The sequence below is a fragment of the Gopherus evgoodei genome, chromosome 2 (assembly GCF_007399415.2).
Source record: "Gopherus evgoodei ecotype Sinaloan lineage chromosome 2, rGopEvg1_v1.p, whole genome shotgun sequence".
In the NCBI taxonomy this organism is placed as follows: Eukaryota; Metazoa; Chordata; order Testudines; family Testudinidae; genus Gopherus; species Gopherus evgoodei.
The window spans coordinates 197,531,724-197,547,615 of NC_044323.1; the positions used below are offsets into that span (position 1 = coordinate 197,531,724).

The window sequence follows — 15,892 nt, forward strand, 5'->3', positions numbered from 1 at the left end:
TTTGTTAAAATGAACGTTTATATAGTAAAAAATGTATGGTTTACTTGCTCATTTTTATTTTTGTTTTAGAATTTAACTTAGCGTATACATGCAAGAATTATCTGAAAGGTGGTTTTTTTAGTAGTAGTGAAGGACTTAATATATTAACTTATATTGGAACAGCTTCATGGTGTGGCCCTGATCCTGTACCATGTGGACAGATTGCAGTATTTGCATGGAGTTCCATTGATTTCAGTAGGGATCTGCCCATACATTACAACTTGCAGCATAAGACCTGCATCAGCCAAAAACACAGGCAGTTGTTAAGAAACTTCAGTGAACTTTCAAGAGTTACCTATATTGGTGAAACAACTGGAATACTGTGTGTGTTTTATCCACATTTAAAAAGGATGTTGAAAAACTTGAGGCCGAAAAAGAGCCACAACAATTATTTGAGGGCTGGAGAAAATGCCTGATAGTAAGAGACTTAAAGAGCTCAATCTGTTTAATTTATCAAAAAGAAGACAAAGATGACTTGATCATAGCGTAGAATCTAGCAGAGAACCATGCTGGAAACTGAAGCTGGACAAATTCCTAGAATTCTTAAAAATAGGGCATACATTTTTAACAGTAACAGTGACTAACTAATAGAACAAACTATCAAAAGAAGTGGTTAATCCTCCTGACCCCTTCAAATCAAGACTGGATGCTTTCTGGAAGTTTATGCGTTAACCAAACACATTAATGGTGTCAGTGCAAAGACAACTGGGTGAACTTTTACTGGTCTGTGAAATGTAGGAGGCAAGACTAGATGATTTAATGGTCCCTTCTGGCCTTAAACTGTTTGAATCTAGGTTAGAAGGAAGTTTCCATTTTTTTATTTTGCTGTACTTTGCCTATAAGGGGATGTGGTTTCAGTTTAATCATGTTCTTTCTTACTATTCAGGCTAGCTGCAAGCTGAGCCAACCCACTCACCTTATCAGTTCATTAAACCACTTCCGTTAGCATCCTTGGAGTAAAGCAATGTTTAGTGATGTTCATCTATAAGCAACAGCTAGAGATGAACTACTTTGTTTTTGGTATTGTGGGGGTCCAGCTTGGTTGTGTATGTGTGTGCTGGCTGCTACTGCAGTATAAAAATTAAATACATGTAAGGTAGGGAGAAGGGGGGGTATTTGTAATGCAGAAAATATTTTGGGGGAGGGGTGTGTGGAGGAAAATTGAACCTGACCTTGCTGTTTAGCTGCATAGAGTAATGTGGCTCTCACAGTCCAGCTTGCATGAAATGAAGGCTTTCAGAGCATTAGGTTTCTATTTCTAAAGAATAGTATTTCAGGAATCACTTTAAACATTCAAGGCAGTTCTGCTAATTTTTCCTGTGAGCAGTAACTGTGCACATTACCTTAGATGTAGAGACTGTGGGAAAAAAGGCCCTGATTTTTGTGATGTTCGTCTCAACTATAGCATGAGATTAGTTTAACAATTGCACCACGAAGGCCCTTATTTCTGCAAATTGTTCCTTTCAGGTAGGTCTGTGGACTTTTTTGGAACTTCATACAGAATAGCTTTCAGGATTGGGGTCCATCTTTGTATTCCAGAAAAATAAAATGGTTACTGATATGGCAGACAGAGGCCAGTTTATTACCACAAAGATACCTTGTATTTCACACATTGCATTTATATTATATTTTATAATCCAGAAATAGCTAACTTTGAGGTTAATTTTATACCTTTCTTTTCTTTTTTGAGGTTATAATAGCTTTCCTCGCACCATTGTGGGAAGTGTAATAATGACATTGAGTCCAGACTGAGTATATGATGATAATTATTTAATAACAGCCATTCTATTAAGGTTTTGATATAAATAACTGAAAATAAAAAATAAATTCACTGAATAGCATAAATATTGCTATTTGTCATTGAATAAACGTAAATGTAATTATTGACTTGATTGTTGGAGAATTACTTTTCCCCGCAAATTCAACGAAAGGTAACCATATATTTAAAACCATTTTTTTCCCAAATGTTGAGTAGTTTTTTTTAGATGAGACTCCCTGTTGCTGCTGTTTACCAAGTTTTATAAAACAATATGTTTTTGGAAGATAATGTGTTTTCCCATAATTTGCAATAGAACTACTAAATGCAGCTCACCAGAATATCAGAATATTCTTTAATTAAAATATATTTTTTTCCAACAGAATTAGCAACAATTGTACCAGTGGTCCACTGGTAAATTACAATTGGTGTAATATATTTAATTTGTTCACACAGTTGTTTCTAATTATTTTTTAGGGTGATACCTCTAAATTGTACATGAAATTCCTTTGTATCACACAGTCATCTTTTCTCGTCTTTTCTATTTTAGCCTTACTGATGTAAAGTAGTGCTGATAAGTAACATGTAATAATTTTCTTTTGTACCACAAGGTGCTATTCATTTTTTCCCTGTGACACTTTTTCATTTCTTCAGTAAAGGCAGAAGTTCTTCACTGTAAAACTTAAGATAGTTGTCATTCACTTATCTATAATAAACAGTGTTCCTGTTATGTATTCTTCGATTTTGTGAATATAGCAAATTTTAGGAATTGTATTTTCCTTTATCTGTTAATAATGTCAGTGACAGATGAACCCCTGTTTTCCCCCAATATTTGATAAAGTCCACCTTTGCTAAACTAGGATTAAAATCCTTATATTCATATATTGGCTGAAGAGACGATTGAGGCGTTTAATTTCTTTGACATGGAATCTCATATTTTAGATGTATAATATAAAGTGGAAAAAAGACTTTACAGGAGCATCCAGAAGTCCCAAGTAATATCAGATTTCCTTTGTGCTGGGAGCTTTATAAACACAGTGAAAGACAAGGCTGTGCCTGGAAAAACTTATTATCTAAATAGATCAGACAGACAGAGGGACAGAGGTGAAATGTCTTGCCCAAAGTCACATAGCAGGTTAGCAGCAGACTAGAATTAAAACCCAAGTCTTCTGACTCCCAGCCGCTTGCTCTATAGTCTAGCTGATGCTGTCTTTCTATAGATATAGTGTATGCTGATTTCCCCCATCCAGCCTGATCACTTCTTAATTTTGTAATATTGAGGCAGTCTCATGTAAATATTAATGATAACAATGTTTCATTCTTTAAGGCTGTGGTTCTCTTTGCTGGGCAAGCAGTGGACTGTCTCCATTTCAGACCGCACAGAGAAGCGCAAGCAGCAACTCACTAATACACAGCATTATCAAGTTAGCTTCCCGAACACTAACTGAGAACAGCGCAATTCAGCGTATGATCTTTACTCTTCTTTCCAACCTTGCTATTTCTCATGACTGCAAAGGTGTTATTCAAAAGGTAAGGTGGCAACATTATTTATTTCTATATTTTTTGAGCACCTAAAGAGTTGCAAGGTGCATCACAAAACTAAGACAAGACACGTTCTTGGCTCTTGAAGGCAAAAAATCTAAAGCCCAATCCAGCAACACTTGCCGATATGAGTTACTTTGTGTATGTGCAGGGTCCCAAAAATGTGAATGGGACATGTTTAAATATTTGCAGAATCAGGTTCCTACACTCAACATGACCTAAATAAGAGAGACCTGTAAAAGTCTCTTATGAGAGACACAAAGTGGGTGAGGTAATATCTTTTATTGGATCAAATTCTGGTGGTGAAGGGGACAAGCTTTGTAGCATCATAGAGGTCTTCCTCAGGTCTGAAGATGGTAACCAGAGTGTCACAGCTAAATACAAGGTGGGACAGATTGTTAAACATAAGGGGTTCATACGTGTTGTAGGAGACCACTTAAAAATGAAGTGGGCACTTAACACCTCTGCAGTCTTAGGGCAAAGGAGGGTTTATAGGCAGCAGTGTGTTCCAAATTGTAGTTTGTGAGCCATAAAACCAGCTTCTGTTAAGTTCCTGATTTTTAGTGTCCAGCAGTGATGAAGGATGTTGCTGTATAGGAAGGTGGCATCCATGATGACAAGGATGTTGTCTGAGGAAGGTTGTTGATGTTAGAGAGTTTCTAGAGGAAGTCAGATGTATCCTAGAGGAAACTGTCTCTTTCTGTTGGTGAGTGATTTGAGGGTGATTTCTAGGAGTCCTGATATTCATTTCAATAAGAGTGCTGCTGATATTCATTCAGTGAGAAGGATCTGCCTGGGTTCCCTTGTTTATGTGTCTTGAGAAGCATGTGGAAGATCCCTGGGGTGATTTTTGTAGGGGAGGAGGCTGTAGAGTTTATCTTTGAGTTGTTTAGGGAAGGATTTCGTGATATCCTTAAATTATTGTGGTGTGGGATCTTCTTTGAGTTCTTTATCGTAGATGAGATCCAAGAGTTGTCAGCTGACCTCTTTAATGTAGTCATCATAACTGCATACTCTTTGTCTGATGGTTTGATCACTATCTGGTGTTTGGATTTCAGGGACTGTATAGCTGTCCTCTTGATGGTAGAGAGATTATGGTGGATGTCATTTTTGTTAAAGATTTCACAGTTGATAATTTTTCCTGAAGCAATCAATATAATGATGATCAGGTGTGTGTTTTTGTCTACTGAGGGGAGGTGTCCCGTCATGATATTTTTTTCTTGTAACAGAGAGAGGAGACATGGTTGTTGTGAGTGAATTATTTGAGGAAGAGTTAGTGAAAGAATTCTTCTAGTTCCACATGTTAGTATGGTATCAGGTTCTGTGGTGGGGCAGAAGTTCAATCCCTTAGAGAGTAAAGATAATTCATTTCATGTTAGGGGGAGTTCTGATCGGTTGATGTTGTCGAGGTGTCATTTGGTGTCAGTGTTATGGGTCCTGGTGTTGTGGTTCCTACCAGAAGGGTCAATCTGTTGGTTGTGGAGTTGCTGAAATTGGTTAAAGTGTGTGTGTATGTGTGTGTGTTTTGAATGGCTGTCATTAGGGTTTTTTTTGGGGGGGGGTGAGGGTGTTATAGTTGTTTTAGGTTTCCTACAGTACTTCCATGATTTTTTTTTAGGAATATAAGAATGACTTTACTGGATCAGACCAAGTCCATCTAGCCCAGTATCCTGTCTTCCAACAGCAGTTGGTGCAAGATGCTTCAGACTGAGTGAACAGAACAGGTCAATTTATCAAGTCATCCATCCGCTGTCATCCAGTCCCAACTTCTTGCGGTCAAAGGTTTAGTGCAGAGATCCCCAAACTTTTTACTTTATGTCCCCTTGAAACTCCTGGTGCGGGGAGTGGGGCCCCAGCTCTGTGAGGTGGGGACGCAGACAAGGGTAAAGGGGCCAAGGCTGGGGCCACAGTTGTAGGTGGGCATGGAGCCTGGACGCAGAGCCGAGAGCCCAGATGGAGGCCAGCAGCAGCGGAGCCCCAGCTGTGCCCCCACCAGCATTCGTCAGTACCCCCTAGAGGGTGCGCCCCACAATTGGGGACCTCGTTTAGGTCAATCAGTGGCTCTGGGTGTCCCTATCTTCCATTAACTTATCTAATTCCTTTTTAAATCCAGTTTTACTTGTGGCCTTCACTACATCCCCTGACAATGAGTTCCACAGGCTGACTGCATTATGTGGAGAAATATTTCCTTATGTTTGTTTTAAGCTGGCTGCTTATTAATTTGAGTGACCCCTGGTTCTTGTGTGATGTGAAGGGGTAAATAACACTTCCTTATTAACCTTCTCTACACCATTCATGATTTTATAGACCTTATTATATCCTCCCTCAGCAGTCTCTTTTTCTGTCTGAGAAGTCCCTGTCTGTTTAATCTCTGATATTGAATCTGTTCCATACCCTTAATCATTTTTGTTGCCCTTCCTCTGTACTTTTTGCAATTCTAATTTTATTTTATTTTATTTTTATTTTTTTTTGTGAAATGGGGTGAATAGAAATGCATGCAGAATTCAAGGTGCTGGAGTGCCAGGAATTTATACAGTAGCATTATGATTTTTTTTTTCTTTCTTCTTATTTATCCCTTTCCTACTGGTTACTAGCATTGTTAACTTTTTTTGACTGCCGCTACACCTTGAGCCGATGTTTTCACAATGACTCCAAGATTTCTTTTTTAAATGGTAACTGCTAATTTTGTATTTAGAGGTGGAATTTTTTTCCAGTGTGCATTACTTTGCATTTGTCAACACTGAATTTCATCTACCATTTTATTACCCAGGCACCCAGTTTTGTGAGATCCCTTTGTAACTTTTTGCAGTCAAGTTTGGGCTTAATATATTGAGTAATTTTGTATCATCTGCAAACTTTGCCACTTAGGAAAAACTATTTCACTAGTAGGGTGCTGAAGCACTGGAATGGGTTACCTAGGGAGGTACTGGAATCTCCGTCCTTAGTGGTTTTTAAGGCCCGGTTTGACAAAGTCCGGTCTGGGATGATTTAGTTGGGGTTGGACTAGATGACTTTCTGAGGTCTCTTCCAGCCCTAATCTTCCATTATTCTATGAGTTCACTATTCATTTCTTTTTTCCAGATCATTTATGTTCAACAGCACTGGTCCCAGCTGGGAGACACCATTGTTTACCGCTATCCATTCTGAAAACTGATAATTTATTCCTATCCTTTGTTTCCTGTTTTTTAACGAGTTACTTGTCCGTGGGAGGACCTTCTCTCTTATCCCATGACTCCTTGCTTTGTTAAGAGCCTTTGGTGAGGGACCTTGACCGAGGCTCTCTGAAAGTCCAAATACACTGGATCATCCTTGTCCTCATGTTTGACACCTTCAAAAAATTCGAAGAAATTGGTGAGGCATGATTTCCCTTTACCAAAGCCGTGTTGACTCTTCACCAACATATGTTGATCTATGTGTCTGATAATTCTGTTCTTTACTATAGTTTCAACCAATTTGCCTGATACTGCAATTAGGCTTGCCAGCTTGTAATTTCCAGGATCACCTCTGAGCCCATTTTATAAAATGACATCACATTGGCTATCGGCCAGTCATCTGATACAGAGGCTAAATACCATAGTTGTTAGTTCTGCAATTTTGTATCTGAGTTCTGTTAGAACTCTTGAGTGAATATTAAAAGTCTGTAAGGTGCCACAAAACTCTTTTGCCACTTTTACAGATCCAGACTAACACGGCTACCCCTCTGATACTTGTCATTCTGGAACAGTTTCTCAGATTGGTCACCTAAAAAGAATGGCCCTGGTGTGGGAATCTCCCTCATATCCTCTGCAGTGAAGACTGATGCAAAAAATTTATTTCGCTTCTCCACAAAGGCCTTATCTTCCTTGAGTGCTCATTTAGCACCTTAGTGGGCCAGTAGCCCCTTTGATTGTTGGGCAGGATTCCTGCTTCTGATGTACTTCATTTTGCTGTTAGTTTTTGTCTTTTGCTAGTCTTTTTTTGTCCTGTCTAATTATACTTGACTTGCCAGAGTTTATGTTCCCTTCTGCTTTCTAGGATTTGGCTTCCAGTTTTTACAGGAAATCTTTGTGTCTCTAACCACCTGTTTTGCTGGTTGTATTTTATTTAATGTCTTTGCAGAGTCCTTTCCAAATTAAGATTATATTATTACTGGTGCCCCTTTTTGATTAAGTTGCTGTGTTCTTAATCTCTCCTTTCTCCATGTGCTGTCAATGTACAGTATTGCACTTGAAGCTAATTTTTTGTTTGAAAATAAAATAATTAGTAGAATCATGTATACAGCTCAGTATATTTAGAAATGAATATATTGAAATGACTCTTATATCAGTGTTTCTTTTTTGGGAAAGTTTTCCTGTTGGAAGATATCTCTCTAGCCTTTCATTTTGTTTTCTTTTACTGTTAGAGCAACTGTCTCTCTAGTGATAAGATTTGACTGTGGTTTTCTCTCCAGAGCTTATCCTGTGCTTTGGCTACAAAGGTTCACTAGTTGAATGATTTCTCCCTCCTCCCTACCATCTGAGTGCTCCTGTCACAGATCGTGCAGGTCCTACTGGGGTTGAATTACATTCTCTTGTGAGAGAATTAACTGATCACTATTCTACTTCATGTGATCAAAGCCAAGAAGTGTCTTATCAACAAGATAAAAGATGTTTTGTTTTGTTTTCTTGATTTAACAACTACCATAATGTGTTACCACTTCAGATCTGAAAGGAGTGACACACTCAGCTACAGACCCTCCTTAGAGTGGAGACCAACAAGCCAGACCCTCTCTCCCATGCAATGATAGAGTAGGGCTTCCATCTGCTCTAGAGCTCCTTAAAGTGGAAGTAGAGTTTTTTGATACCGTGACCAATGCCAGGTCAAGCAAATCAAAGAGTCTCTGGGGCATCTCCAGCACTGAGGAAGCTATGTTCAGGAGAATGGAGGTTTCATGGCAGCTGCACAGAAAAGAAGGTCAACAAAGGATGGTTACTGACAATGGGAGGAGTGGGCAAGCTCTGTTACGCTTTGTTTCTAGACCATTGGAGTAGATGATGCACTTTCCTGTAATGGCCAAGAAGTTCATGCCCTTTCACCACACTTTATTTTCTTAAATGCTAATCTAACAGCTTTCTTGAAATGTAAGTAACATGTACATACTGTTTGGATTTTTATGTCTACAGATTGAGAGCGTCATGTGAGCCAGTGAACTGAGAATGAGACAGTGTAACTCTTAAAACTGTTTAATCTGACAGATCACCAAGAAAAATGCCAGTAGTCATTGACACGATAAGAAGCACTTAGTTTTGAAACACTTTTTTTTTGCTATCGCAAAATATTGCAGAAAAAATGTTCTGAATAATATGGACGTAGGAGACTAACAGTGGGAACGTGGGGACAGGTAGACCGGTACTCTGGCTACATGGAGGGTGTGTGTGAAAGCAGTGTTACTTAGCAATGAAATAATACTGTGTATTTTCTCTCTTCTGACAGAGTAACTTCTTACAGAACTTTTTGTCTCTGTCATTGCCAAAAGGAGAAAATAAAAGCCTTAGTACATTGGCTAGCCATTGGCTAAAGCTGCTATTGAATATATCCTTTGGAGAAGATGGACAGCAGATGATCATGAAGCTAAATGGTGGTTTAGACCAGCTGTTGGAGATGAGCAAATACAAACACAAGAGTAGTCACCATATAGTCCTCCTTATTCTGCACAACATCTGCTTTAGTCCAACTAACAAGCCTAAGATACTTGCTAATGGTATATATCCAAATGACATCTAAACTCTCGTATTTTATTGTAATTTTGAGTACTGACAAAAAATCCAGTATATTATTTGCAAAAGCATTTTTTATTAAGTGAAGTGTTCAGTATTCTAACAAAATTTTGGGAAATTAACATATTTCTTCCAGTTTTTGTGGTTTATAAAGAATACTGTAGCAAATATATCAGACAGCTAAAATTATTTTTATTGATTCTTCTTCAAGTGCCGGTCCCAAAGGGTATCCACTCCGAGTGCACGTGTGCTCCAGGCACGCCAGAACCAGAAATCCTTCAGTAGCAATGTTCAGTGGTTCATGCCTACACCCTTAACCTCATGCTTTCAGTTGAGGGAATAATGGGTGGCACAGGTCGACCTGCCTCTCCATTTCCTTTTCTACCACTCCTGGTCTGAGATAGAAACCTCTTGTGTCTATAGTCTTTAGTTTGCTCTAAGCTCTAACCTGTGAATACTGTAAATAGTTTAATTATTTTAAAAGATTTAGCATTTAATTTGTTAGTAGTTTTAGCAGGGAGCAGGGGATGTATACCCCCAGTTATTCCTCCAGTGCTTAGGACACTTTTATGTCCAAGGTCCTTGCTTTGTCTCACCTCTGGTCTTACCATTAAGCAGCCCACACAAGAGCTGCCTGTACTTGCTTGGGAATCACACATCCCATCAAAGTGTGAGATCTGCTGTTCCTTCTCCTCTTGCACTAGGCAGTCTTGGGAGTTTAGACTTTGACAGCATCTGATGGAGCTCTCCATGAGACCTTGATTGGGTCTGGGACCCTTCTGCTCCCTGACTCACCATCTGGTGCCTCCAGCTTGGCACCAGCACAACCCTTAGTAGGTCCAGAGACTCTATGAATCAGAATCATGAGCTTCTGAGTTAGTTATGAATGCTGTCTTTCAATTATACAAACCTAGACTATGCATATTTCCTATACCCTCCAGAAATCTGTGCCTCTTAGGTCAAGTCATGCCACTTTTCTCCAGACATACCAGGGGTTCCTAAACTTGGTTCACGGCTTGTTCAGGGTAAGCCCCATGTGGGCCGTGAGATGCTTTGTTTACCTGAGCATCCGCAGGTATGACAGCTCGCAGCTCCCAGTAGCCACGGTTCACCATTCCCAGCCAATGGAAGCTGCGGGAAGTGGTGGCCAGGCCCATGCTGCTTCCCGCAGGTCCCATTGGCAGGGAATGGCGAACCGTGGCCACTGGGAGCTGCGAGCTGTCATACCTGCAGATGCTCAGGTAAACAAACCATCTCACGGCCCACATGGGGCTTACCCTGAACAAGCCGTGAACCAAGCCCCATGTGGGCCGTGAGATGGTTTGTTTACCTGAGCATCCGCAGGTATGACAGTTCGCAGCTCCCAGTGGCCACGGTTCGCCATTCCCGGCCAATGGGACCTGCGGGAAGCAGCATGGGCCTGGCCACCACTTCCCGCAGCTTCCATTGGCTGGGAATGGTGAACCGTGGCTACTGGGAGCTGTGAGCTGTCATACCTGCTGATGCTCAGGTAAACAAAGCGTCCTGTGGCCCGTCAGGGGCTTACCCTGAACAAGCCGCAAACCAAGTTTGGGAACCCTGAGGTATACTGATCCACTCATGTACTATAGGAATGAGTATGGCATAAATGCTTACTGTAGCGAGATAGAAACTCTCTTTTGTAGTTTGTAGAGGCCAAGACTGCTTAGACAGGATGCTCCACTCTTCCCTAATGAAGTTCCCAGTAGCTTCCAACTGAAGCTGTTCTCAAATTTTTCCAGATCTTTGTTGAATGACTTTGATAAATAATCGTTACTCAACTCCATAGTCTATCCCAGGGGTTGGCAACCGGCACGTGAGCCGATTTTTGATGGCACGCAGCATGGGCTGAGCTGCTCAGCCTGCTGACGCTCTGGGGTTCCCGCTGCTGGCCCCTTGCCAGCCAGTGTCCCGCCTCTGGTCTCACTCAGCGCCCGCTGCTGGCTTGGGTGAAGGAACCCCAGGCCGGCAGTAGGCTGAGACCCTGGCTGGCAGGAGCCAGCGGCCGAAACCCCAGAGCGAGGCGGGCTGAGCCACTCAGTCGCTGCTCTGGGGTTCCCACTGCTGGCCCCTTGCCAGCGGGATCCCCCATCGCAGCCCCACTCACCTTGCTTCTGGTTGGAGTTCCAGCGCAGGCCCCCTGCCAGACAGAGTCCAGGCCTCCGGCCCTGCTCAGCCCTACCAGCTCCACTCACCTCAGCTGCCAATCTGGGGTTCCAGACGGTTAACGACTGATCACTCAGAAGCCTGTGTGCAGCCTAAAGTATCCAAATACATGCCAGACATTGGAAAACTCAGCAAGGAAAAACAAGAGCAAGGATCACACTAAACTGATAAGATCTTCATTTTAATTTAATTTTAAATTAAGCTTCTGAAACATTTTGAAAACCTTGTTTACATATAACAGTAGTTTGGTTATATATTATAGACTTAGAGAGAGACTTCTAAAAAATGTTAAAATGTATAACCGACACGCAAAGCCTTAAATTAAAGTGTATACATGAAGACTCGGCACACCACTGCTGAAAGGTTGCCGACCCCTGGTCTACCCAGTGCATTTGTATTGTGGAGTGAGCAGTCAGATGTGTTGAACAAGTAGACCAAATGTCTTTCATTCCACTTAAAGCCCAAAGGTAAACTTTGGAGATGAGAGAATCTGAGAAGGTTAAGGCAAAAAATGTGACAGTAGTGATATCAAGCAGGTGGTAACCACTTTAAAAATTGGCACATTGTCTTAATTCTAGCCCGTTGATACTGTATATATGCCTATCATGTGTTTTTAAAACAGCTTAATATGTAGTATCTCTTATGTGGTTCAATATTTATGTGCAACAGTCAGCAATGCATGTTGTAGGGGCTATAATTTAAAACACCCATTCTTTTATGGCTTAATCTTAATTTTTAGTATAGACTATAATTTGGTGCTTGTATTTATTAAAATTATTTTATAATGCTTACAAGTATGCTAGGTACTTATTCATATTAAACTATCTGATTTATATAACTTTGTATTTGTTGTGCCATAGCAATATTTATCATGGAAATAGAGACAAATTGCCAGAATAAGAACATTTCATAGGTGGAAATCTGTCATAATGTGTTTTACTAGTCTTTGTGTATGCTTTTGTTTTCTTCATTAGATAAAGCTATTGCAGTGCTATCTGCTTGTTTAGAAAGTGACAGCCTCACTGCTCAGAGAATAGGAGCAGCTGCACTTTGGTCTTTGCTCCACAATTATCAGAAGGTTAGTATTTGGAAAACACTTCCAATTAAAAAAAAAATAAATAAATATAAAAAATCAAAGCACTTAAGCTGCAGTAATAATAGTTATATCCTTGTAACATTTTTGCTATAATGTTGATCTACTACAAGTTAGATGTACTGTAAAATATATCCTCTATGTACAATTATAAAATTAGGCCCCAGTTCTGCAACTTTTTCAGCCTGGACAGATACCCATGCCTGGGCAGATCCCATTGACATGAATGAAGCTCCATGCAGATGTAGGGATCCACTTCCAAAGAACAAGTTGCAGGATTGGGGCCTTAATAAATAAAAACCTACTCACTGGAAGATTCACATCCTTTAAAAATATTTTTAATTAAAATTAAATCACTAATTTTCCTTTAAGAAGAGGTAGATGAAGGAGGGACATATTATTTTTCACATCAACCTAAGTAACATGATAGTGTTCTTGTAAGTTATCATGTAACTTCTGAGATATGCTGATTACAATATGACATTGCTTTAGAAGTCACACAATATATGCCTTTTTGTACTGTGCTTTTTTTACCATGAAGTTTGCAAGAATATCATTTGTGTTTGCCAATTTAATATTCCAAGCAATACTTACTGACACACCAAGCCATGGCTTGGGAAATGGGTTCCATTATTGCTGCAATTCATTGCTCGCCTGTTTATTTTTCACAAATGCAGTATACATGATGATATAATCACTTGTGGAACTGTTAAATTCTTCAATGCTATATTGTGTTGGCTTGCTGCCAAAAAATAGCTACGGGTTGAAGACATAGCCTGATTTTAAGGGCATCAGCATGTGGGAATAAATGTAGTTATTGGATTATTCTTATTTGTGCTACAGGCAAAAGTGACTTTGAAGAATCCATCAACAAAGAGAAGAGTAGATGAGGCTTATTCTTTAGTAAAGAAAAGTAAGTTATTGGAGAATTTTGTTTCCATCTCAAAGGAGTAACAGCCAATTCTGTAATTTTTCTGTGAAAAGAAATCATTAATACACTATAGTGCTCTGCAGTACAAGAGAAAGGAAGCATTTTCTTGTGTTGTAAGCTTTTTCTAAAATGTGAGGTTCTGCTTGATGATCCTTTTAAATCCACATGTGCTTTGCTGTTCGGCATCCCCCCCCCCCCCCAAAAAAAAAAAAAAAACCTTCTGGTGACAAATTGTAAATAAGATTTGTGCGGTGGTAATTGCTAAGGATTAGTCTGCAAGATACATTTGATTGTGCTGGCAGCAAAACGATTTTGTTGCCACAGGCTTTCTCTGTGCTAAAACCTTGTATTTTGGTGATAAGAACCACTGCCCAGTTACAACTGACTTCATTTAACCTTGCTGAATTCAGCTACACAGGAAATACCAGAATATTGTGCTATCCTGACAGTACTGCTCTGTAAATTGGCTGGTTTTTACTTGGACTTTTTAAAAGCATGTTGACTGTTTTAGGAAATTGCAGTTAGCTATAATTTGGATGGCTTTTACATAATAGATAACTGTACTTGCAAGCAGTCCAAAAAAATCAAAGCATCTCTAATTGGACATTTCTCTGAGCAGCACTATGGAGTGGGGTTGTAGCTACAGTAGCTAATATGTGGGCACATTTGTTCTGCTCATTTTCATTGGGACCCTGCTCCTGCAAAGATTTACGTGCATGCTTACCTTTAAGCACTCGAGCACTCCTAGTGAGTTCAGTCGGGCTGTACATGCTCTTCAGTGCACGTACACATCATTGCACAATTGGGGCTAAATTGCCATATGTTTACACATCATTGCACAATTGGGGCTAAATTGCCATATTTGTTTACAAGACAGAGTGGCCAGCAAATGGCTGCTAAATTCAGATGATATTTGTTTTATTTTGGAGTAGACTAGTTCTGGTTAGATGGATTTTTGCCAGCATATCTGATAACCATCCTGTGTTAGGAAATACATTTTAAGTTCTATATAATGAATGTACAGTGGTTTTTTTTCCACTCATTTGTATATTGTGTTTTGTTCATACTGTTCCAGCTTATTCATTCAGTAGCTTAAAAGTACTTGCAATCGGAATGTGTTGTTTGCCTGGCAAAATCATTGTACCTTACAGTACTTTGTATGTCCATAGAGCTATATAAAAACAGCATATGCTGCTGGGAAAGCTTTCATGACTTTACAAGGCTGAACAGGCTTCCAACTAGGAGAGTGAGTGGGAATATGCTGGTTGGGGCACCTTAGAAATCCTTTTAGAGTTCAGGTTGCTCAACTTCTGAAGTGCATTAGTAGCCTTGTTTTAGCCTTGTCCTTCCCCACTCTACCTTGTGCTCTGGAGGAGTTGTAGTAGAAGCATAGTCTCTCATTCATGCTGAGGCAACTGCCAAGGATACACTGGTTGGAGCCTGAGCAAAGGCTCGCTTGCCTTCCTTGTCCCACTTGATTGGAAATTTCCAAGGGTATTGTATTAGTAAATGTTTTGTAATGTCTTTTTTGTAGAAACAATGACAGCAATATGAAATGCTAGTACAGGATATTGCTGTAAAATATTTGAGGGAAACACCACTGCCAATTTGTTGTGCAGGTTATAAAATGTGTGCATTAGTAAGAGGCTCTTGAATCTGTGGGTTTGATGTAACCTGTGAAGTCCTAGTATGTGAAATATTGAAAGGTAGTAGAAAAGCTCTGAAGTCTTGTTTTTTTTTTCTTTCCTCTTTAGCTCTTTCACAGCCAGAAAGAAACCAGCTAAAAGCCTATCACTTGAAATGTCTAGAGAATCTAGTGAGACTTCTCAATAGTTAATGACTGTTGGTGAGTTCTCATGTTGAACGTGGATTGCTTAATCCATGGAAGACTGGAATTTAAAGAAAAGATTTCTAATGCTGAGATTTGTGGAGGCATCGTGTCACAGAAAAAATGTACTACGTCTTTGGGAAGGGAGTTGATCACCTAACACCAAAGAAAGAATATAGATTATGGTTGAAACAGCATATACTGTATTCCCAATGGGAAATTTTGGTGATATGCATCTGGGAAATGCAAAAGGAGAATGAGAACATGGGGGTTGGAGGGAGAGGAGGAAAGAGTATAAGAAATTAATAATTTTATTAAATTATGTGTTGAAATTATTACTGGAAAATATTAATGGTTGGTTTGAGCCCATATAAATAAAGTTTTTTATTAAAATAAATTTTATTTGTGGATCATAATTTATAGATGAGTGTAAAACATGAAAAAGGAAGGAATGCAACTCCTCACTTGAGAGGTGTGTCAATTTTTACATCTGCTGTGCTGAGATACCTTGGTATATCATAATGATTAGGTGTCTAACAGCAAGAGTAAATCTTAATTCTTCTTCAAGCGCTTGTTCATATCTATTCCAATTAGGTGTGTGTGTGTGCCACGTGCACAGTCGTCGGAATGTTTTTCCCCTAGCAGCACCCGTTGGGTCAGCTGTGGAGCCCCCTGGAGTGGCGCCTCAGTTCCTTCTTACCATCCATGAGAGTCGTTGGAACTTCAGCTTGCTTTCGCAAGCGCTCCCCTGGTTCTTCTATAGTTCAGTGTATATAGTTTTCAT

At 39.8% G+C, this 15,892-nt stretch overlaps 1 protein-coding gene across 1 annotated transcript in view; it reads left to right on the forward strand.

Annotated features, from left to right (window-relative positions):
• The window catches only part of RTTN (rotatin), a 178,085-nt gene extending 162,586 nt beyond the window's left edge, over window positions 1–15,499 (forward strand). Inside the window, 5 exon segments of the mRNA XM_030552664.1 lie at window positions 3,123–3,325; window positions 8,789–9,056; window positions 12,231–12,334; window positions 13,193–13,262; window positions 15,035–15,499. Of these exon segments, the coding sequence (XP_030408524.1) occupies window positions 3,123–3,325; window positions 8,789–9,056; window positions 12,231–12,334; window positions 13,193–13,262; window positions 15,035–15,117 (728 nt within the window). The 3' untranslated portion in view covers window positions 15,118–15,499.
• The last annotated feature ends 393 nt before the right edge of the window (window positions 15,500–15,892 follow it).